The sequence below is a fragment of the Apis laboriosa genome, unplaced genomic scaffold (genome assembly GCF_014066325.1).
Source record: "Apis laboriosa isolate Shangri-la unplaced genomic scaffold, ASM1406632v1 scaffold204_cov149, whole genome shotgun sequence".
Classification (NCBI taxonomy): Eukaryota; Metazoa; Arthropoda; class Insecta; order Hymenoptera; family Apidae; genus Apis; species Apis laboriosa.
Genome location: NW_025222299.1, coordinates 124,709 through 148,775, shown reverse-complemented (window position 1 = coordinate 148,775; position 24,067 = coordinate 124,709). Strand labels below are relative to the sequence as shown.

Here is a 24,067-nt window from a genome sequence, read left to right as displayed (position 1 = left end):
AAAAAAATCAGGTTTTCATGTAAATTTATTTAATACATGCAGATCTCAAACGATTCAATTTTTCAGTCATTAAAATTAAATAATCTTTTAAAGGAAACGATCATCAAAGACATATATCAGAAACATCTCTTAAATCTTCGAAAATTCTCACTTATAATTCATAAGTGAGACTTTCTCAACTACTTGTGCTTCACACACACAATTACTTCGAGAAACGTAAAAAAAGAAAAGAAAATAACAGTCTCACATGGCAATCTCATATATTCTCTTTGTGGGAGGCAATTATCAACTTCTGTTAATATATACCGCGACACACGTTTCATATCGCGATGAAAGTGAATGATTTAGCTGAGATCCTAATTAATTAATATCACCAGATCTAGTCCAATCCGTTCACCGTTCTCCCATGAATGTTCTCATTAAACTAACTCTCATGAACACAAACACTTGTGTGCTTAAGTATCATCCAGTGATTCGTTTGTTTCCACAAATTTCCACAGAATATTTGCAGCCTGCCACGATCGCTCGATCATTATTACAATCGCGGCAACGACCGCGTGCACACTCCCACTCTCTAGATCTCACCGAAGGTAAGTAGTCTTAAGCAGCTTATGAACTGTATAAGTAATAGACATGGTCGTGCTCTCCTTCCGCTCTTCTTATTTCTTTATCTTGACTTGCAGCTACTTTTGAGAACAGAAAATTGTTTTCATTAGAATTGAATCATATGGAACGGTAGAAATTTTGGCGAGACGAACAAATTCTGGAATTTCGAAAGTGGATGTCAATTATATTATTTATTATTATCTTTCCTTATTTATCTAGAAGAAAAATCATAAATCAGGAAATAGAATACTGGTGTCGAAACTTAATTTGACAAAAGAATTCAAGAAACAGATCTTTAAATAGATGCCATGGGACTATTTCTCTAAAATTTTAATTAAAAATCGAATATAATAGTATTTCTATTGAAAAAAATTCGATTACGTCAATTTTGTTACAAATTTATTTTAATTATTTCTTTCCAATTAACACTCTTCCTTCTGAATCTTTTTATTCTACTTTATAACACTTGGAAACAGAATTTTTCCTTGTTACCAGGAAGAAATAAGATGAGGAACAAAGATAAAACACATGCAACTTGGTAGATATGATTTATAAAATTAATAATAAAATTAATAATAATACGTTTTTTTTATAACAATGTTATATTTAAATTGCACATACATGCATTACTTTCGAATAATTAATTTCATTTCTATAAGACTTAGAATGTAAATGATAAATAAATAAATAATAAATTTCTATAAATTAAATCTATCTTTGAATTAGATCATTTTTGAGAATTTTCTAATGAAAAAATTAGTATTTAATATAAATTATAAATTTTATTCAATTAATGTCTATAATTAATTTGTTAAAATGTGATAGTAACTAATTAAACTATATATAATAACTATGTAATTTAATCTAACCTAGAAAAATTCTATACTTAATTCCAAAAAATAATAACAACATAATTAAGATTTTAAAAAAAATCTTATCGAAATTATAAGATTTTATTTGCAAAGTCTTTTTTTTTATTTGCTAGATTTCTCTATCATCATTGAAAAAATTTCAATTTTTACGTTTTATCCTCTTTTCCACTTGCAGAGCCATAAAGAAAAAAGTTGGCCAGCCGGTGAAATAGCCTCCCGTCAATCAAAAACATACGAAATATGGCACAAAACTGTCTTTGTTCTACGCACTCGAAATCGTACTTCGACCAGGACGAATCCATAGCTTTTTCTGCCCATTCATCCGGTGTAATATTCACGGTGCAACGGCGAGAATACTCGCGCGAATCATGCATAAACGCAAGAATGCACTCACTGTGCGCTAGTATCGGAGAATTTTGTTCTTTTGCTTTATTCTTTCATTCTGTAATATATATATATATATATACAGATATTCTTTGAATAAGACAATATTTGAACTTCTATATGGAAAATTTTTTTAAAAAATTTTGGTATAATTAAAGAGAATAGTGAAAATAATCAAGTAATTTTGTGTTTTTTTGGTTTTTAGTTTTATGAAATTTTTAATACTAAAATAAAACTTTTAATAATCGTAGGATAATACAAAAATTAAAAATTAAATTAAAATTAAAATTAAATTTGAAGTAATATAGTAAAGATTATGATAAAGTCGAATATAATATTGTGTTTCAATTTTATAAAAATTTGAATGACAAAGTAAAAGATTTAATAATTGTAGAATAATTCTAATCTTGAATTTAATGGAAAGATCATTTCGTGATGATATAAAAAAATTAACTCAAAAAATCATAATAAAAAATTAGATATAATTTGGAATATAAATTAAATTATTTGTTTGAATAATAGGATGAAAAATTGTATATAAGTAATACTGATTTTTACGAAATAAAACCTAATAATTCTAGGATAATATTACGGTGAAAAGTTACAATAAGTACTGAATAACACGAAACTTGAGTTACAAGGAAGATAAAATAGCATCGTAAGAAATTGCGATAAACTTTGAAGCAACATTTGAATTAAAATCTTTTGTATAAAAAAAATTAAAGTGACGATCGAATAATATATGATACAATTGCATCATATTGCAGAATGAAGTTTAATAAAAATATCTTTAAAATAATTCAATTTATAATAATATTTACAAATACATCGAAAAAAGAATATTTTGAATTCCAATTAAAACATATTACATAATATCCGTGTGTACAAGCCAAGAAACGAATGGAAACGAATCGATAATGGTAAACAGTTTCCATATATTATGCATCTGATAAAATAAACGGTCTCGCGTGACTTCCGGCTCGATTGTACTGTACAAGAGCTCTTACACAGTTGAAACAACGTTTAGACTGACTTACAGAATGGCTGAAAACAAATAGATACTGCAAACCAAATTATTTACATAATATATTGAAATATTTATTGAGAAGAGACTACGTATGCAGATTTAAGAATATGTTTCGTCCATTTTGCCAGAAACCAATGATGATCGTTTGAGGATGAATTTCAAGCTCGTTTAAAGGGTTGAGCTTGCTGGAAGGATTAGTCTCNAAGAGACTACGTATGCAGATTTAAGAATATGTTTCGTCCATTTTGCCAGAAACCAATGATGATCGTTTGAGGATGAATTTCAAGCTCGTTTAGAGGGTTGAGCTTGTTGGAAGGATTAGTCTCGCGAGGGTCGAAGTTTGTTTGGGTTTGGCGGCTTGTACAAAAGGGAAGGAGGTGGTAAAGGAGTTGTTGCATTGTGTCGTGAGATTCCGATACATCGATACAGATGTTTTGGTTCGTGCAAGGCAACCAACTACGATCAAAGGATTAAGCGAGGAAATTAAATCGAAAGTGAATTTGTTGTCAGCTTAAACGAATAATTGGTTTAAATGGAGGTTTCTTAAAATTAGTATAATGATATTTATTGGTGAAATTCAATCGTGCTTAATTTAAGACGAATGAATTAAATAAAATTTAAAAAAAAAGGTAAGGGTCATGGATTTAAGAAATTTAGAAAATTTGATCCTAAGAATCCTAAACTTTTAAATATTAATAATATAATATGTCACTTTGAAATTGTGAAGATCAATATTATCGATTTTTAAACATTTGGCACAATAATACTCATCAAAAATCTGAAGTAAAATTCTCTTTCATAATTCTAATTCATTAAGAAACCCAAAAATATTCTCAATCAACGTATAAAAATCAATACAAATAACTACTACTATCTGTTCCTAAATCTTAAAAAATTTTCTCAATCAATATTTATCCATAGATCAATACTTTCATTGCACACCTTAAAATAATTCTAATTCCTCATTTTTTTTTATTTACAGATCTCGGTCGACGTAGTCATGTAAATTCAGTGGTCCACAAGAGCACAGTGGTGGCTGATCTCCTCTTCAAACTCGGGTAGCCGAACGGTTAGTTGAACGGCCGGGTCCCAGAATACGGCCTGGTCTAACAGGAAGCTCGTCGCGTCTCCAACCGCGAAGGATCGGGTGATGAGCTCAGGATATCAGGCGACCGGCCCCATCACAACATGTTCCGTTCCAAGATTCGCATTCACACGTGTCAAGTGATACTGCTCACGTCCCTAGTATGGTTCCTGGTGGACGTGATGGTGCTGATGCTCTATTCGGATTGCATCGGAGGATCCGGATGGGGTTGCACGGAGAACGGCAAGCAGCAACAACCGCTCACTGAGGAAAGTTTGCCCCATTCGAAAATTGATTTAAAAGAAGAGGAACAGATCCAGCCGGTTGGCCAGCAGAGTAAGAAACGGTACAAACAACCGGAACTGCATTTGTGGAGGCCAGCTAGGGTAGTTAGGGATAACAAGGGGATACCCGGCGAGATGGGCGCGGCGGTGCACATCTCGCCGGAAGACGAAGCAAGACAGCAGGAGCTCTTTAAATTGAATCAATTCAATTTGATGGCGAGCGACATGATATCGTTGAATCGGTCCCTCAAGGACATAAGGCTGGAGGGATGCAAGACGAAGAAGTACAGCAAGTACCTGCCGGATACTAGTATCGTGATAGTATTCCACAACGAAGCGTGGAGCACGCTGTTGAGGACCGTTTGGTCTGTCATTAATCGGTCTCCGCGCACGTTGCTCAAGGAGATCATATTGGTAGATGATAAAAGCGAGCAAGGTGAGCACGAGAATGATTTCGCGGTAAAGGAACTGGATTGACATGACTTGGAGGGCTGTTTGAATAGATGGGTGTGGTTTTGATTGAGTTCATGTTGCAATGTTAAATGCTTCTCTAAATATATAGGCGCGATACTGTGAATTGTTTATTTAATATATAGTATAATAGAATCGTAGTTTTATAAAAATCATATGAATTTTTATTCTAATAATAAAAATAAAATTATAATTAACGTTACTTGATATTATAGATAAAATATTCATCACGTCATTTTTGAATAATATAATAATAGGTATTTGATAATACAATATGCTTTTATTGCAATTGATAACTGGAATATTTATTTATCTAGAAACTTATATCAATGAAATGAATTGATTATATTAATTTATGTATTATTAAAAAAAAAAGATGAATGTATATATGTATATATGTATCGAAATACATTATAAAATATCAAATTTTTAAGTCAAAATTCATACATATATGACGTTAATAGTGAATTGAACATATTGAAAATAATTTTTAAATATAAAACATAAAACTACTCTATTATATACTATCTTTATACAATAATTGCTCAAAATCTGACTTAATAATTCCTTGAGCATTTTTTTTTTTTAATAGATTGTAATTTTCACATTTTTCTATTTACAATTTCTTTCATTCAATTTAGAGAAATCTCGCAGATATTTTTAGGACATTCGATCCATCCAAAAGCTTGAATGATCGTGCATCTTCTTTCAAACACACTCTTCTTTCAAACATCTCCAATATCAAAATCTTATAGTCACTCTCAATAAATATTCAAGTCAAAATTTCTTTTCTTATTTCTATATTGTAAAAGTAATAGGAAAATATAGAATCCTACGTACCTTTTATCAAGTCAACCAGTTCCAATTGCGGCAATAATGTTTTATTATTCAATGAATTCAATCGAAAAACTATTGGCAATGTGGTCAACGTCACTTTCACTTCTCCACGCCTTTTTGCTCACACAATGCACTCGATCCGCAGATCACTTGAAGCAAGACCTGGAGGACTATGTAAAAACGTTACCAGTCCCTACATATGTATACCGTACTGAGAAGAGATCGGGTCTAATCAGAGCCAGACTGCTTGGGGCGAAACATGTGAAGGGACAAGTTATAACGTTTTTGGACGCTCATTGCGAATGCACAGAGGGTTGGCTGGAACCTTTGTTGTCTAGAATCGCTGAAGACAGAACCACTGTTGTCTGTCCCATCATTGATGTGATTAGCGACGATACTTTCGAGTATATTCCAGCCAGCGATATGACGTGGGGTGGTTTCAATTGGAAACTGAATTTTAGATGGTAAGAATCGGTGAATTGATTCTTTAAGAGATTATATCTTTTGAGGTTTAATATATAAAGTAATCTTTGAAGTAATCTGCGTTATAATTTAATTCATTAATAAATATTTAAATTATTGATTATAAAAACACTTAATTAAATTATGAATAGAAAAGAAAAATAATTAAAGTAAAATATTAAACATACATTAATATGAAATATTTTTTAATTTTTTATATGCTATTATTTATTATTTATTATTATTACTGGATAATATTATTTTCCTAATTTTTTAAAAAGTAATTAATTTATTTTCAGAAATGCATATGATGGATGCATCATTATTTTTGAATGGAATAATCTATTATGCATCAATATTATTAACATCATATTTTATAAAGTTTATGCACTTATGATTATTTATAACACTATGATATTTTTTTTTCAATCATTAAAATTTTATTATGTGTTGAATTTCTCTAATGATAGATATTATATCCATTGAATTATTAATATGAAGTTCTATAAACTTTCAGGTATAGAGTGGCGCAAAGAGAAATGGACAGAAGATTAGGAGATAGGACAGCTCCTCTAAGAACACCAACAATGGCTGGCGGATTATTTTCTATTGACAAAGAGTATTTTTACGAATTGGGAGCATACGACGAGGGCATGGATATTTGGGGCGGTGAAAACCTCGAAATGAGCTTCCGGGTGAGTATTGATCGATGACAGTATTTACTTTATGCGGTCAGTCTATTTAAATGAAAATGAAGTTAGGAAACGCGGCCAAGTAAAAAGAATATTGAACATGAAATATTTATATATATATTCAATTTTTTTTTAATATAGATTATACTGATTGAAAATTTTCCAGGTGATTCGGAAATATTTATCGCTTCGATAATAAAAATAAAGATATTTATGTATAAATTTTTTTTATTTGCTTTTTTTAGCTAATTTTTTTTCTCTAATGCTGTTAATTCCACAAAAAAAAACTTTTTCTATATTTATATTTATATTTATTATTATTATATCTATATTTATGTAGTTGTTTGAAATTCTCTCTATGTATTTAATTCTTTAATAGTAAAACTTAATTTGATAATTAATACTAGAATTTTAAAAATCAAATATTCAAAGATTTTGATTCTAGTGTTAATTATATGATTTATCGCACGTTTGTTTTTAATTATTGTGAAATATTTTAAATTTATAATTCCAAAATATAGAGGGTTTAGATAATGGTTATTGTAATCTTCGTTTGTGAAGTCATAAGTACCTTGTAGGTATGGCAATGCGGTGGGACGTTAGAAATCAGTCCATGTTCTCATGTTGGACATGTGTTCCGAGACAAGAGTCCGTATACATTCCCTGGTGGTGTCAGCAAAGTAGTTCTACACAATGCGGCTAGGGTGGCCGAAGTCTGGATGGATGAGTGGAGAGATTTTTACTATGCCATGAATCCAGGTTAGATAACAGCGTGTATCATTTCTTTTGTATACTTTTTTCTTAATTATCAACCAATTAATAGATAACATCAAATAATAACGCTAATTACTCGATAGTCAATCTTCACTAATGCTGTTAGTTCCATAAAAAGAAACTTTTTCTGTGTTTAAAATTTGTTATAGAAAAGTGTGCCTTTCTTTTGTTCTTTTTTTATTTTTTTGTTAATCTTTTAATACGAAAAAATATAATTATTTTAAGAGATTTTAAATAGAAAAGATAAAGAATAATTATAAGTTTGATGTTTGCTATTATAGTAAACTTAATGTGAAATTCGTTTACATATTGTTAGTATATATAATTTAATTCAAAAATAAGACAATACAAATATCTTAACGGGTATCTGATACGACAAATGCTATAATATTATAAATGTAAGACTGTTATATTATAGCACACTTTTTTTTTATTTAGTTTTAAATGAAAAAATTGTTCAAGTATTAATTTAGAATAAATATTCTTATTCATTTAGTTAGTAGCATCGCGTAACAATTTATATGTTTAAAATTAACCCATAGCTATATGTAGTTTATTTATATTTGACTCTAAAATTAATCTTAAGCGTGTTTATTAGTATAATATTAACCAAATTTTCTTTTTTACATTTATATTATCAAATTTTATATTAACATGTCTATGTACATGTCTATATCTATGTATGTAAATGTATCGTAATTACTATTGATATTATATATTTTTATCTAAATTTTTTCTTCTTGTGTGTATGTATGTGAAACAAAGAGAGAAAGGGAGAGAGAGATATTGATATTTTAGTTACATTTAGCCATAAAATTTGATTTGCAGGAATACAATTGATTTCTTTGTATTTCAATATACTTTGGTATAGTCTTAACCACTCATCCATCCAGCCGACTAACAAAATGAATTTGCTTGCTTCTTTGTTGATACATTTTATGATAATATTATAGGTACCAAGAGAGAAGAACGAGCGCCCATCTGATCAAACTTCAAATATATTAGCTCTTTTTGTTTTTTTTTCTTTTTTTTTTTTTTTTTTTTTTTNTTTTTTTTTTTTTTTTTTTTTTTTTTTTTTGTTATAAATTACCATTTGTAATTGCTAACATACTAACAGAACTGAGTTGGTTAGATATGGATGTGTGGTGGGACATTGGAAATCGCAACGTGCTCGCACGTCGGTCATGTATTCCGTAAGTCAACACCATATACATTCCCTGGTGGTACCAGCAAGATAGTGAACCACAACAATGCGCGACTCGCAGAGGTCTGGTTGGACCAATGGAAGTACTTCTATTACAACATTAATCCAGGTAGCACTAACACCAGCATTTCTGGAAAGAGAATATAGACTGCAATATCGCTAAATTCTTAAATACTTTTTTATGTATTTCCTGTTTGGTTTACTTTATCTTATCTCGCATGTTCTTTTTTCTATCGGATAATTGGTACGCTTTTATAAGTTGCATTTAACTTAGCTTAACAGCAGCTAATCACTAGCTATGCGTATATATCAGATACCCGTTAATATTAGGAAAATAATAAATAAGTTTTTTTTTTTTGTTCTTTTTTAAGGCAAAATCTCAAGAAAGAAGGTTAATAAAAAAAATAAATAAAAAATATGATGAAAATATATTCAATTTAAATTTTAATACATTGTATTTTGAACAAGATTTCCTCCTTCAAAATTAATATGTTATGAAAGATTGATGTAATAGCACAATTATTTTCAACAGCAAGCATATTATAGCATTAGTACACCACACATGGCAATGTATTTACTTTAGCACAAACTTTTGACACCCTTCTTTCAGAGAATATTCATATAATCACATTTTGCATTTTAAAAATTTTAAATTTAATTTTAATTATATTAATCAAAATTATTTATTTTATTATTTTATTTATAGGAGCTCGAAATGTAGCTGTTGGAGATGTATCTGAAAGAATTAAGTTAAGAGAACGTCTTAAATGTAAAAGCTTTAGATGGTACTTGGAAAATATTTATCCTGAATCTCCAATGCCACTGGATTATTATTATTTGGGTGATGTACAAAATGTTGACACACAAACTTGTTTGGATACAATGGGTAGAAGAACAGGTGAAAATGTTGGAATTAGTTATTGTCATGGATTGGGTGGTAATCAAGTTAGTGTAATTAAATTATTTTTAATTTTCATTAAATATTAAATTCTTTAATTAATAAAATATAATTTTTTATTTCAATTAGGTGTTTGCTTATACTAAACGACAGCAAATTATGTCTGATGATATGTGCCTTGATGCAGCTAGTCCCCAAGGTCCTGTCAAAATAGTACGATGTCATGGTATGGGTGGAAATCAAGCATGGGTTTATAATGAAGAGGTATAACATAAATAATTTAAAAATAATTTTCATAAAGTAATAATAATAATAATAATAAAAATAGTAGTAAAAATAGTAGTAATATAATATATATTTGTTTGTAGACAAAGATGATCAAACACACTAATACAGGACACTGTTTGTCGAAACCTCGTTCGAACGATGCAATGCAACCTGTTTTAGCACCTTGTGATCCGCATAACATCGGTCAAAAATGGACCATGCGTAGTAAATTCAAATGGCAAGCCAGCTAATATGAGGTGTTTCTAAGTGCAACATTTATATGTAATACTTGTTGATCTATTTAATATTAATTCAAGAACTGATATTCAAAAAACTTCCGTATTTTGAGGAACCAAGGAAAAGACTAGTATTATACTCCGTAAAAACAATACAGTATCATGTTTTGTCGACTTATAAATATCAGCGGAGTTAATAGTGATCGTAAACGAGAAACTGAGAGATTGAAGTTAATGCTTTTTAGTTACATAGGATTTATTTACTGTTACTAGCAGTATTGTGTATTTACTGCCATTTTTCATGGTATGCCTTGATTAATAATGCACAAGTGTTAAAAGAAAAAAACTATTCCAATTGTGCGTGCGTACAAGTGATACGAAAAGAGACGTATGTGAACATTATTCTTTTTTTATTTTTTTTTTTAAAGTAAACAGTAAAGAGAAAAGCATATCAGACCACTGTTATAAATAAATAATTGTTAATACAAAAAAAAGAGACATATTTGATAATATGGGATGAGTGCAATGCTGGATGACTGGAAGATATATCAGTGCACTGAAACACAGATATATTAATGGCATAAATGATACATTACTACAGAGAGTGAATGTTGAATTGCAAGTGGTATTATTGTGACATTATTGATTACGATTTAGAACTTGTATTGTACAATTTTTGTAGCAATTAGGGAAGAGCACTGAATCTTTTTATACTGATATTTCTAACAGTTCCTTGTTGCATCTCGTTCATATGATTTAGTTGTTATTAGTTTTCTTTTTATTCGTTTAAATGGATGAATGTACTTATACCTGAATTCGCCATAGCAATATGAGATTAACGAAATATCGTTTAAGAATATAAGAAAACTATCGACTGTTATTCACTGTACTGTTATATTTTAAATATTTTCTTAAATTCAAGACAAAAAATGTCTTCCGTATTTTCTTAACAAAAAAAAAGCTAAATATTTTTATGATATTCCTAATATCTTATATAGTTATAATTCTTCATAGATTCAGGCCCTTTTTGCTTTTTACACATTTGAAGCGTGCCGAAAATATAGAGTGCAATATCCTTGTTAAATAAGAAACTATGGAAACAATTTCCTGTAACTAATGTAAAAATAATTATATAATGTAATAATTGTTATCAGATTCTGGCGCCCTTCCCTTACATTACTATAAACTAAAATTAAATATCTTTCATATTTCAGAAAAAAAAAAATGAACATAGTCAACAAGATAAAATAACATTTCTGAAAAATAATAACTAATAGTTATACTTTCTCAAATTTGAGAAGAAATTAACTAATTCTGTAACTTTAAATGAGAAAACATTAAACTACATTTATAATATTTAAAATATATGACACTAAGAAATTTTCAATTTAGGAACTTTAATATCAAAGAATATACTCAATCTTATGTTATATGAAAGAATGGTGATGGTGCAACAAATTATCATTTACAGCTTAATTATATATTTAATTATTTGTACAAGACAATAGTATTTATTTTTGTATAGGAGTTGATTTTTATTAAATCAATATATTATTTGAATATATGTTTAATTATACTAGCAGAATTTGTAGATAATTTGTTAGTTATTTGAATTGATAAAATTTAGTTAAATTCAAGTGCACAAAATATAGAAAAAGATAAAATCTATAATTGTAAACAATTTTTAATCTTATAACTTATTCAACGAATTGTATGTGAATGAATCATATGTAAACTACTACTATGTTTTATTATTTTTATTTTATTTCATTTTAGGCTAATATTTAGAATTATTTATAAAAATTATATTAATGAAAATAATTGTAAGAATTACATTAAAACATTAAAGATTACTTATTGGCATAGATATTCAAATTCATGAAATTTATTTCTAAATTTATTGCATATAAATTTATATGCAATGTATGGCAAGTGTATATATTCCTTAAATAAAAAAGTCTACATTTTCTATTATTTATGAGAATTAAACATTGAAATAAATAACTTTAAAGACAATAAAGTACTCTACATATGTTCCATTAAGTTTAATATATATATATATAATATTTAATCTGATTAATAGTTTTCTAAAAAATTCCATATTTTTTAAAGCATTAATTAATTTAATAAAGATAATATATTCATTTTTATAAAAAAAAGTCTCATTAAAAAATTATAAGATTATGAATTCATTGTAAAATTTAATATATATTATAGAACAGAAAATATGTAAGTATAAGTACATGTATCATAGTTTTGATGTGCCTCAAAAGTAATTTCTAAATAATTCTTTCTAATAAATAATATGAAAATCCTACTCTTATATTAATAAAAATTTAAGTCTTATGTATCATGTATTAAATTGTCATGAATCTATTAAATCTAATAAAAATGAATTTTTTTGTTTACTATTTCTTTATCATATATATATAATACATAATACATAAATAATTTTCATTTTTTTAAATTTTAATTCATTAATATTTTATAAATTATTAGAAAAGGTAAAATAAAATAGACTAAATATTTATATGAAATTCATTAAATTTATTTACTGTTCTTTAACTTCACGTAATCTTCTTACTGCAGATCTAACAGAAGCAGCAGCTGTTGTCGAATATACCCATGCACCTCCAGCAACAGTTCTTTTGCATCGTTTGCAAGACCAAATACCCACAACACTTCGTTTCATAGCATCCTATCGCAAAAAAAAATAAAATTTACATATAAAAAAATATATTTAATGATTTTTATTAAAATATACTTATATAATAATTATGATATATTTTAACGAAATATATTTTCATACATAAAGATATAAAATTTATAAATATAAAATTAATTAATACCTTGCCACAAAATGTGCAAGTATATTTACTATGCTGAGTAATTTCCATTTTTTTGACCATTTTTCTAAGGGAGGCACCATATCGAGTACCATATTTACCAGTGATTCCAACCTTCTTCGTGCGTTTTGCCTAATGAATAAAAGTAAGTATATTTTATAAATTAAATAATTCTATTTTTTATAATCTAGTATACATAAACATGTCTGTAAATTATAATAATCATAATAATAAAACAAATATTGATTACTGATATGAAATTTTGATAATTAGATATTGTAAAGATATATATTTTTTTAAATTACAAAGTATTCATTTGATATAAATAGGTTAAATTTAATTCTTTATATTAATTTTCGTAATAAATTTTTATCATAAAACAAATTAAATATATCGTATTAATTAATTTTTATTGCACAATGATTAAAAATTTTATAATTTAAACTTCATAATGATTAATTTAATGCGAAAATGCAAACAAAATATTTTTAAAAATCACTATTTTTATACAAATTATTATTTTCAATAAATAAATATCATAATATAAATACTTTATTAATGATACTTTTCAATATTTAATACATTTAATTTTATCAGTATTTCAATAAGATTTATAAAATATTTCTGAATAACAATCTTTACCATTTTGCAGAAATACGGGATACGTTCCAATAGAACCGGAAAAGAAGAAAGCACTATGAAGTCCAATATTCATTGCGCGTTTCAATCACCGGAAATCACAATGAAATGGCGCATTCATGAAAAGCGCGAATTTAAATTGTGCATTAGAAGATAATAAACGAATTTGTTCTCGCGTAATTAAATAAACATTATATTCTGCTTTATTATTGCATAAAACATTTAAATCTATCATCGAAATTAAATTATAAACCACAGTTATATTAAAAACATTTATTTAATACGAGGATATACAAGTACGGCGAATATGCAATCTTATTCTAATCAAAAAATTTTCACGGACAGGTAGTTGCGCAGTTGACCTCAATACGGAACCGTTACATTTCGATCAAGTTATGTTGGTATAGAGATTTCTGTTATCTCAGTTCGATCGTGGTTGCAGAAAAAAGGATAAGTTGTGCAAACGTGCATGAGAACTCTCGAAAACCGGCCTGAAATGACGTAGCTAGTGGATCCCAGACTATCCCGTGCGTGTTAAATCAGTGTTGCTCACCGTTGGTGATCTGTGAACTAATAGCCTATAGTGATTCACTGATCGTTTATCACTTCGTGAAACCGCTAATCGTGGCACATATCGAACAAAAGTGTGAGAGTGTCAATTAGTAACGAAAGCACCGACTAACGATGGTCGTTAAAATCTACATATCGGGCATCAGCGGAAACAAAGAAGTGAGTGCGAAAAACTAAAGAATATAAAAATATTTTATTCGAGAGCTAGGAACAAAAAAGAAGAGAGAATGTGTGTGTGTATGTGAATTTGTGTATGTATGTGACTTGAATGCCAGATTTACCGGGCACCTGAATTCTAACGATATTTCACGTCTACGTTATATCGGATTACACTGAATAAACTTCACGATCGAAATGTCAATTAATAATCGGACACTGTCATTTATTAGAGATTTTTATTGAATGTGACATGCGATGCAGTTTATCGATTGAAATGATTCATACTACGCGTCTATCAAAATGCAATTTTCTTCTGGTTAGATACATTTGATATCAGAAAAACGTATGTTAGATTCAATTAACAAAATAGTATCAAGTGAATAATATAGCTTACATTATATCGAACTTACAAAAATTTATGCATATATAACAATGAAAATGTGAAGAATAAAAAATGAAAATGAATTTATGAATTAATTTAACAAATGAAAAAATATTTATGAATGATAGTTTCAGATTTTGAATAATCGAACTTTTTGATTAGTGTTTATATTTTTCATTATAACGAATACTTATTATATTATGTTTTTAAACTTTTTTTGTTTGATTTTTTATTCAATCTATTTTTTAGTAGTTTTCAGCTATATTTTTAATAGTTTTAAACTAAATTTTATTATTAATAATCATTGATATGATCATAACGGCATATGTTTTGTTCGAATCGATACGTTGCTTTATATTGCACCAGAACATGAAATAATCGTAACTTGTTTATCAAGTTTCGAAACTTTATCTCTTATTAAATAACAATATATTTAAGATTAGATATATTTAAGATTAGATAATTAGATAATAAAGTATAAATATATTGAATTCATTTTTTTTTTTAGGTAAAAAAAAGACAACAACGAGTATTAATGATATTAGATAGCAAAAATGTAGAATACGAAACAATTGATATAACGGAACCAGGGAAAGAAATGGAAAAAGAATTTATGCAAACTAATAGTATCGCGAGAGAAAGTAAATATCCATTACCTCCACAAATATTTAATGAAGAAGAATATTGCGGGGTAATTATTATTATACAAATTCTGAACCTTATAATTTCATGATAATAATAATAAAGGATAATATTTTAAATGTTTGTATAAAATTTTTATGATTTTTGAACTTTAAATAAAAAATTTTTAAATGACTTTTATTTAAACTATAAATACTTATAATGAATCATTCTATAGGATTATGAAGATTTTGATTTGGCAAATGAAATAGATGAATTGGAAGAATTTTTAAAAGTAGCACCACCTGTTAGTGCAAAAGAAAATGTACTTGATTTAAATCAAAGTAAGGAAATTCAAGAAAATGGAAATACTACAAGTCGAGAGGTAGACATTATTAATTATCTGGAAATTTCATAGAAAATGTTAAATGTTATTTTATATATTATATATACTTATATCATTATATGTAGTATGTTTTTTTTTAACTTTACTTCGAAGAATTTGATTTATAATCATCTTAGTTATGTTTATTTGCCGGTGTTTTGTCCTTGGCACTAAATTTGTAACTTGTCTGTATTAACTACTACATGTTTATTTTAGCCCTCTACAGATAAAGAAGCAACTGCAGTAGAGGCAGAAAGGTAAGTTCTATAGAACATAGAAATATATATTATGTAGATTGCATAATTTTGTGATTAATCATATAGATTGAATAATTATTACTATTACTGTAAATATATGCTTGTTATATATTAAATCATTAAATCATTTTATTTATATAAAAAAATTGCCTTGAAAATAAAATTTATTTTATTTTATTTATTTATTTTTATTACTTTTTATCTTAGTGTTGAAAAAAGGACAACTTTACCAAGTGAAAATGTACAGTCAGATGAATCTAAATCTATAGAACATGATGGTGGAACAAATACTGAAGAATCTGCAGAACATACAGAAGAAAATGTTGAAAAAAATGAAGAAAAATCTGATGATCAAGAAAAAGAAGAATAGAAGAATAAATCCATATGATTGTGGGATATTTTATATTTCTTTGACATCCTTAATTTTCCACTGATAAGGATATTTTATAAAAGCTATATTTATCATATTTTTAAGGCTGAGTGAAAGTACTGCCAAAATAAGATTTCTGCTTTGCAGAAAATGTATTGAACAAACAGTATAAACAAAGCGATACTTTTATAGAAATATTTTATATTTGAAATCAAGTATGTTTTCACCATCAGATTTTTTATAGGTCTGACTAGAAAATAATGAATTTTATCCTTTTTCATATCAGTAGATAATATAAATTTTTTAATTTCTTATACTGATATTTTACATTATTTATATTGTAATTTAATTCTTTATTTTTTAAACACAATTCTAATAATGTGCTAGGAGTAATACATTTTCAGTATTGAGAATACCTTTTTTTGTTCTATTATTTGTTAAAAATTAACAATAAATTTTAGGTAGATACATACATCCTATTTATAAAATTATTTTTATTTTAATTTCAAATTTATTATTTAATAATCATTTTATAATTACATTAAATTGTTTATACGAATTTATTAAGTATTCTTGTGTATTTGTCAGTGATCCAAACTACAAATCATTTACCATTTATACTAAAAAACATTATTTCCATTTATATCAATTTTAAATTTTATCATTGTTTATTTGATTTTGTACAATAATGGCATCTTATTATTTTATAATAAGTTCGGACAGTACAACACTCAGTTTTGCATAGAATGCAATTCCTATAAAAGACGACACAATATTAGTTATAATAGTTTGTATCGATATTATACGCACCAACGATTCTTTATGGTGAAATACATCCTAAAATAATTTTCCTCTATACTAAATTTTGAATAATTACTTTCTGGAAAATTAGGACTAATATGAAATTTTTTAGTTCTATGTGATATATATCTATCAAGATTACAATATATTATATTTATAACCTAATTTTTATAAATGTTCCATAGCTAACTAATTTATTTTTTCTCATGCTGGAAATATTTACTTATGGGATAAAAATTAATGAAATATGAACGATTTTAAACTCGTTTTCGAAGGCCTATTTACAATTCTATAAAAATTGATATGAATTATATATATTTAATTATACATCATTATATATTCATAATTTGTTTTATGATATATTTATTTACTGATCACATAATAGACGGGTATTAATCACGAACAAATTCGAAGCTTTATGCAAATTTTATAATAAGATAGATAAGAAGAAAAGATGTATGAAATTCATTATATTATATATGTGCGAGATAAAAAGCCTGACTAATTTTAATATAATGTATTGTGGCTTTTAAATATCAAATATATATTATTAAAATTAAATTAGAAAAAAAATTGAAAAGCTTTACACATGCGGAAAATGTCCATCACATTCTTATACATAGAATAATATTTATATATATTCATGAGCAATAGGTGTTGGACAAGAGTATCACAGTTAATAAATTTTAACATTATGTATTGGAAATATATATTTACAAGAACAATATTCATTATACATGATATATATAAATCATGTCAATCACATACATTGTTACATACATATAAAAATTTACTAATAAATATTATAATAGAAGTTTAAAAAGTTTGTCTAAATAATTTTGTATATAGAGCATTTTTCATCTATAATTGCACTATATACATATTTTATAAAATACTAACACTTATAAATTTTTTGTAGAGTATTTTGTTACTAATCTAAAATTTAAAAAATTTTAAATTGATTTTCTACATTCTAGGAATGTTTTTTGGTAAGTAAATTTCAATTTTACTTTATATTATCTTATATATTCTTTTTTTTTTAATAACTATCAAATTAATATACTTCGCAATTTTTTTATGTATAAATTTTATACAAAAATCTATTTAACAATATATATTCTTTGAATACAATTATAATTTAATTTTGAAAATAAATATTTAATTTCCATTTAACAATATCAATAAAAATAAAACATATACAATTTTAAATATTTTTGAATATTATATTAAGAAATACATCTGGAAAAAATTATAAATTGTTCAAGTTTAATGCATGAATTAGCTAATAATTATAATTATATCGTAAATTAACTAAATATTTTAATGGTATGGCATAATGTTATTGAAAAATATATTTCTAAGTTTTCTAATAATTATTGTCAAGTGAAATTTGTTAAGAAATAAAGTTAAACTATAACATCTAAATAACGTTCATGACGCATTCTTCCAATATCTTTTTCTTGTTCGTTTGTAGTCTCTCCTACGATGAAACGAGAACAGCCTGAAAACAATAATTTTCAACGTGTTTTTGAAATATTTATGTAGACTATCTATAAGATAATTATCTACAATAAGTAAAATTTTAAACATTTTCTTATAAAATATTAAAAATAATAGTTAAACAAATTCAAAATTTATTTAAATTCAACTAAATCAAATTTCTTAATATTTAAAAAAAAAATTACAACTGTAGAAAAATATTATTTTACACAAATAACAAACATTACATTTATTCTTATCATATTTGTTTTTAAAATAGTAGCAAAAGTAATATATATATATATATATATATGTATGTATATATATATGTACTTATATTTATAAACGAATAAAAAAATAAATCATATATCATTTTTCATAAAGTTTATTTATTTTAGATTGTGTTAGGTAATTCGTATTTACTGTGAAATTTTATTCATATTTTTTGAAGTATACATATTATACAATATATTTTCACTAATATAAATTTATTGCGAATGCAAATAGTACTATTAAATGTTGAAAAGTACTCTGAGGTAACTTACAGTATAATAAGTGCACAAATATTGTTCGCAATAATAGACATTTGTGTACACTCAAATAATATAATATAATGCACATATGGTTCTCAAAATCACAGTTCTAGATAATGTAATGCAGCTCTTCTTATAGGCACATTACAAGGTAAATTCTTTTAATATTATAATGATTTCAAAGTTTAAACCTTGTATGTTTTATAATAAGAAAAGAAAAAAAAAGAGAAGAACAAACGAAAATAAAGAAAAAATTAAATAAAAAAATACAAGGATAACATAATAATTATATATGAACACAAAACTTATTGTTTAAAAGCTGCATCATCAATTCTAGATACCATTCAGCAATTACACAAAAAATTTGATTAAATATAAGTAATAATAAGCTTCAAAAACTTTCATTTTTCATTATTCGCAAATATTTGCATATATTTTGTAAAAATGATTCTTTACTTGACAAATTATTCTAGTTATACATATATATGATTCATGGAAAATGAAATCATGTATAATATTAGTATTGGTAAGTAACATTGTCATACATCGTTTTAATGTATGTTTTTAAAGAAATTATATATTTTTTTTCTATATTAGATATTATGTTAATATTTGTACTTATTCACACATTATGTTAGTGCATTAAAACAAATAAAATTAGAATCAACAATTGATATTATTATACGAAAAATTAAGAAAAAATCGAAATGCAATAATTATTAATGCCAAACATGTTTGATGTAAAATATTATGTTTCATTATAGATTAAATGTTTTACTTTTGTCTTATTTTCATTAATTTCATTAATTTCATTGTAATGAACTATGTTTACAATAAAATACACATCTATCTCGGCATACAATACTATTTATGTACAAACTGAAGAACAAAATGATTAAATTAATTAATTGATATTTCATGATTGGATTTTGTTTCCAATATATATAAGTATATTATTTCTTAGTAAGTATAGTAATAAATAATATTAATATTAAATACGTTTTGCAATACTCATTAAATCCAGTTAAAATGTATACTTAAAAATAAAGTATCTTAATAATTTGCTTATTTATTATTATATAACTATTTTAAAGAAATTTATCTTAGGATAACTATTTGCACTTGTAAAATGTATGCTAAATAATTATGCAAATTGTACTGTTAATTATTAAGTAAAAATTGTGTCATTATTTAGACAATATTATGCATTATTTTATACTCTTTGTTACAATTACATGAAATTATTGGAAATTATCCAATAATTCTTTAATAAGATTTTTAGTATTATAGCTCATTATAAATTTATGTTATTATTACAAATTTTATAAGTTACTTTATAGTAACTTTAATATGTTACTTTATAATAATATAAAAAAATAAAAAAAAAAATTAATATTTGTTTTGTAATTGTGTAATTTTACAAAATTGTTCATGAAATTTCTGAAAACTCACATCGCATAACTCACATCTTTGCTAAACTAAATTATTAAATTAAAAAAATATTTAAAATTTAATCTTTTTTTTACAGTTAAATTTTTACAACAACAATTATTTTTCACTGAATTATTATCTTAATAAATGGTTACTTAAAATAAATTATTATTACATGTTGCACATTATTTAATGCAATATAATATTTTACTATAGAAATACTTGTTTCATTGAAAATGAAAATATTGAAAATTTACATTATTCAGAACAAAAAATAGAAAAAAATTGATATATTATGCAGTAATGAATAATAATCTATATATTACTTACAGTCATTAAGTACAGAAAATCAATTTACAGAAGGTTCACATGATCTTATAAATACAAATATCAACTATAATATAAGTTTTAGAATATTTTTTGAATAAAAAATAAATAGATTTTTTTAATAGAAAATAAAATACATACATATTTACATACATGCAATTAGAATAATAAATCATTTATCATATGCTTTCAATGTACTTATAAGTTTTTAAAAATAACAAACAAAAATTTTTTTTTATTAATTAAGAATTGCAATAAGTTGGAAATAGAGAAGCATATGTTAAAAATATTTCCAAAAATGCCATAATCTTCAAAATATGTATTTTAAATATATTTATGTATTTTGGCAATATTATAAAAATAAATTTGTAAAACATATAAAGATAAATGCTTTTATGAAACTTTAAATTATGACATAATACAGTATTATTGAAGTTATATAAAATTTTTAATAGTTTTTAAATGATACTTTATTTCCATATTTTATTTATATATTTTAATTCCATAATTATTTATACTATATATATATGTGTGTGTATTTTTCACATATATTTTTTTTTATAAACATAATAGATACCAATACTGAAATAAAATTAAATAACTTATTAAATTCTTTGAGTTACTAATAAACAAATTAAATATTATGCAAAATTATGCTTGTTTAATATGTGCAATGTTTTTATAATTGCATATAAAGTTTTTTATACTAAAATCTATACATATATTAAGTATGTTTAATTAATTTTCATATTTTTTTTTTTTTTTTTTAAGAAATTAAAATATTTCTAGATTAGGAAATTCATCAGAAAAAAGAAATATAATGAAAATGAAATGTGAAAATGAATTAAACATAATAATGAATTGTGAATTATGTAATTATTTGAATTGATGTTTAGTGTTCAAGTTCAATATTTAAATTATTTTTTATGTATTAAATCAAATAATTTATAAAAATTAGTAATAACAATGTTATAAACAGAATATCATTATTTTTTTCCTGTATTAATTATTTTATAAACTGTATTATGCCCTATGATTATGATCTAAATAAACATGTTACCTTCTGCATCTGATTTTCTATTAGTTTTAACTATTATAAATACTAGTTTATGATATATGTATATATATATATTATATATATATATATTTATATGTATATTATGCTAATAAAATATAATTAATCCGTACCAAAGTATTTCTGTCCAAAATGATTTGGGGCAATGCTATGAATTTCCGATGTTAAAATCTTCATCTGTAAAATAAAATATAATTTCATTAAAAATATATATATAATGTATTAATTTTGATTTATTATTATAGTGCATATATTATATAATATATATAATAAAATAATTTATGTATTTAAGACTGATTAAAATTAATAATATATAAAAAAAAAATAAATAATATTTATCTTTAAAATATTTTTTTTGTTAAATAAATTTCATCTAATATTTAATAAATAATATTTAATATTTAACAAAAATTATAAAAAATAATTTCATGATTTAATGATATAAAAGAAAATATCTTATTAAATAATTACATTTAAGAAGACATACAGACCTGAGGAAAGGCAGTGACTAGAGATTTAGCTGCAATTGGTGTACAAAATAAATTTGATAAAATAATATTTTCTTCAAGTACATTGTGTTCTTTTAGGACAGCAATTGCTTTTATCACAGTATTCCCAGTACCTTTCATTTAAAATAAACCATTGATCTTATAATATAATGAATAGAAAAGATTAAATATAAAACTTAAAATTATTACACCTACTCATTATTGGATACATTAATAAAACTTTTCTTTCAGATATGTCATCTGGAAATTTTGCATAAACTACTTTGGCTTCATGTGTGTCTGCATCACTTTCAACTAATATTTTTCCAATCCTTATACTACGACAACAGTCTCTTAAACCCTAAAAAAAAAAAAAATAATAATTAATATCTGATAATTTCAATTATTAGTCAAATTTATAATATACTTGTTCCATAGCTTCTCCACTTCTTACTATAGAAACTCCACAATTGCCTTTTTGATATTTCAAACCATTGTATTTGGCACCAGTTGGTGTAGTTACTACACATTTAGAAAAAGGTAATTGATTTAAACTTTCTTCTATCACCAACCTTATCTAAAAATTTATTTATTAATTAATTTCATATTTTTATTATAAATATAATATCTAATGCAATTTTGATTTATCCATTTCAAAAGAATATTAATATAAATAAATATAGAGAAAAAAAAATTTTCATTAATTTTCACAATAACTATATAAGTAAATTTTATTTAAATAAATATTTTCTTATAACAATATGAAAATATAAAGCTTTGAGTAAAGAAATTCTTACAATGATTGACGAAAAAGTTTATTCGTAAAATAAAGATGAATATTATCGAGTTTCTAGTTTTTATCAAACATGTGTTTTCTTTACAATTATAAATTTTTAATTATAAATAGTTTAAACAAATGAAAATTATTTTAAAAGTACATGACAATGTGTCAAAGTATATAATTAAATAAAAAATAAAACTCACCAGGCGGTCGGCATAGAACTTGAAATCGCTCCTCGTGGTATTTCTGTAAACGGAGATGCATCGTGTCCATTAAATTATTTAATTGAAGACAAATGACACAATGACACACCGGCATCATGCCGGCATTTTAATGCTAAAAAAAAATATTTGTATACGCCAAATCTAATAATTTTTTTCGTCGATTTACTTACTTGTCTCGCAATATAGTTTGTAATTCCTTTACTTGATTATTACATGGAAGAATTTTCAAGTTTGGGCCATAAATATCATTGATATCATTGCTTTCGCTTAATCTTTTTGGAACCGGTGTTACCTCTGTGCTACCCATGTCTGATTTCTTATATGCATGCACTATTCTTTGGGATAATTAAACGAAGCTCACTGTACATATGCACAGAAATCGGCAGATATGTCTAACCATTTACGTGTTAACTTACTAGAGACTTTATTTTATGAAGAAATAATACTAGTGAGAAAAATGTAGTCTCGAGAGATGAAAATTGCTTTCACATATTTTCCATCTAAGTATAACTATACATTAGTTTTAGTTACTATCTGATTTAAGCATACATCAAATAGTTTTTAATATTTTTTAAATAAATAAAGTTTTTTTGGTCTTATG

The 24,067-nt window shown here is 25.0% G+C and overlaps 4 protein-coding genes across 12 annotated transcripts in view; 2 read left to right on the top strand and 2 right to left on the bottom strand.

Annotated features, from left to right (window-relative positions):
• The window catches only part of LOC122712732 (polypeptide N-acetylgalactosaminyltransferase 5), a 28,012-nt gene extending 16,773 nt beyond the window's left edge, over positions 1-11,239 (top strand). For 7 of the 8 annotated variants that reach the window (XM_043932575.1, XM_043932580.1, XM_043932579.1 and 4 more), the window contains 7 exons: positions 3,872-4,693; positions 5,711-6,029; positions 6,545-6,722; positions 7,298-7,478; positions 9,404-9,642; positions 9,725-9,859; positions 9,964-11,239. In XM_043932575.1, the coding sequence (XP_043788510.1) occupies positions 4,078-4,693; positions 5,711-6,029; positions 6,545-6,722; positions 7,298-7,478; positions 9,404-9,642; positions 9,725-9,859; positions 9,964-10,113 (1,818 nt within the window). In that variant the 5' untranslated portion in view covers positions 3,872-4,077 and the 3' untranslated portion in view covers positions 10,114-11,239. Of the gene's footprint in view, positions 1-3,871; positions 4,694-5,710; positions 6,030-6,544; positions 6,723-7,297; positions 7,479-8,625; positions 8,807-9,403; positions 9,643-9,724; positions 9,860-9,963 lie in introns of all 8 variants that reach the window. The other variant, XM_043932574.1, reaches the window with a different exon arrangement.
• Positions 11,240-12,624: 1,385 nt separating this feature from the next.
• On the bottom strand, positions 12,625-13,659 carry LOC122712690 (60S ribosomal protein L37a). Its single transcript, XM_043932497.1, has 3 exons — positions 13,603-13,659; positions 12,948-13,076; positions 12,625-12,796 (listed from the first exon to the last, which is right to left on the bottom strand). Exons 1-3 carry the CDS (start codon positions 13,657-13,659, stop codon positions 12,650-12,652), a joined length of 333 nt encoding a protein of 110 aa, XP_043788432.1. The 3' UTR covers positions 12,625-12,649.
• LOC122712629 (SH3 domain-binding glutamic acid-rich protein homolog) lies at positions 13,625-17,926 on the top strand. Its single transcript, XM_043932427.1, has 5 exons — positions 13,625-14,312; positions 15,203-15,385; positions 15,554-15,700; positions 15,917-15,957; positions 16,165-17,926. Exons 1-5 carry the CDS (start codon positions 14,268-14,270, stop codon positions 16,325-16,327), a joined length of 579 nt encoding a protein of 192 aa, XP_043788362.1. The 5' UTR covers positions 13,625-14,267; the 3' UTR covers positions 16,328-17,926.
• Positions 17,927-18,378: 452 nt separating this feature from the next.
• Positions 18,379-23,846, bottom strand: LOC122712598 (uracil phosphoribosyltransferase homolog). Of its 2 annotated transcripts, none has more exons than XM_043932353.1 (7): positions 23,637-23,846; positions 23,446-23,488; positions 22,889-23,038; positions 22,678-22,822; positions 22,465-22,595; positions 22,087-22,150; positions 18,379-18,629 (listed from the first exon to the last, which is right to left on the bottom strand). In XM_043932353.1, the coding sequence occupies exons 1-7, from the start codon at positions 23,771-23,773 to the stop codon at positions 18,535-18,537; spliced, it is 765 nt and encodes a 254-aa protein (XP_043788288.1). In that variant the 5' UTR covers positions 23,774-23,846; the 3' UTR covers positions 18,379-18,534. The 2 variants fall into 2 exon arrangements, with proteins under 2 accessions (XP_043788288.1, XP_043788289.1); XM_043932354.1 differs by having other exon boundaries at positions 22,916-23,038.
• Between the last annotated feature and the right edge of the window lie 221 nt (positions 23,847-24,067).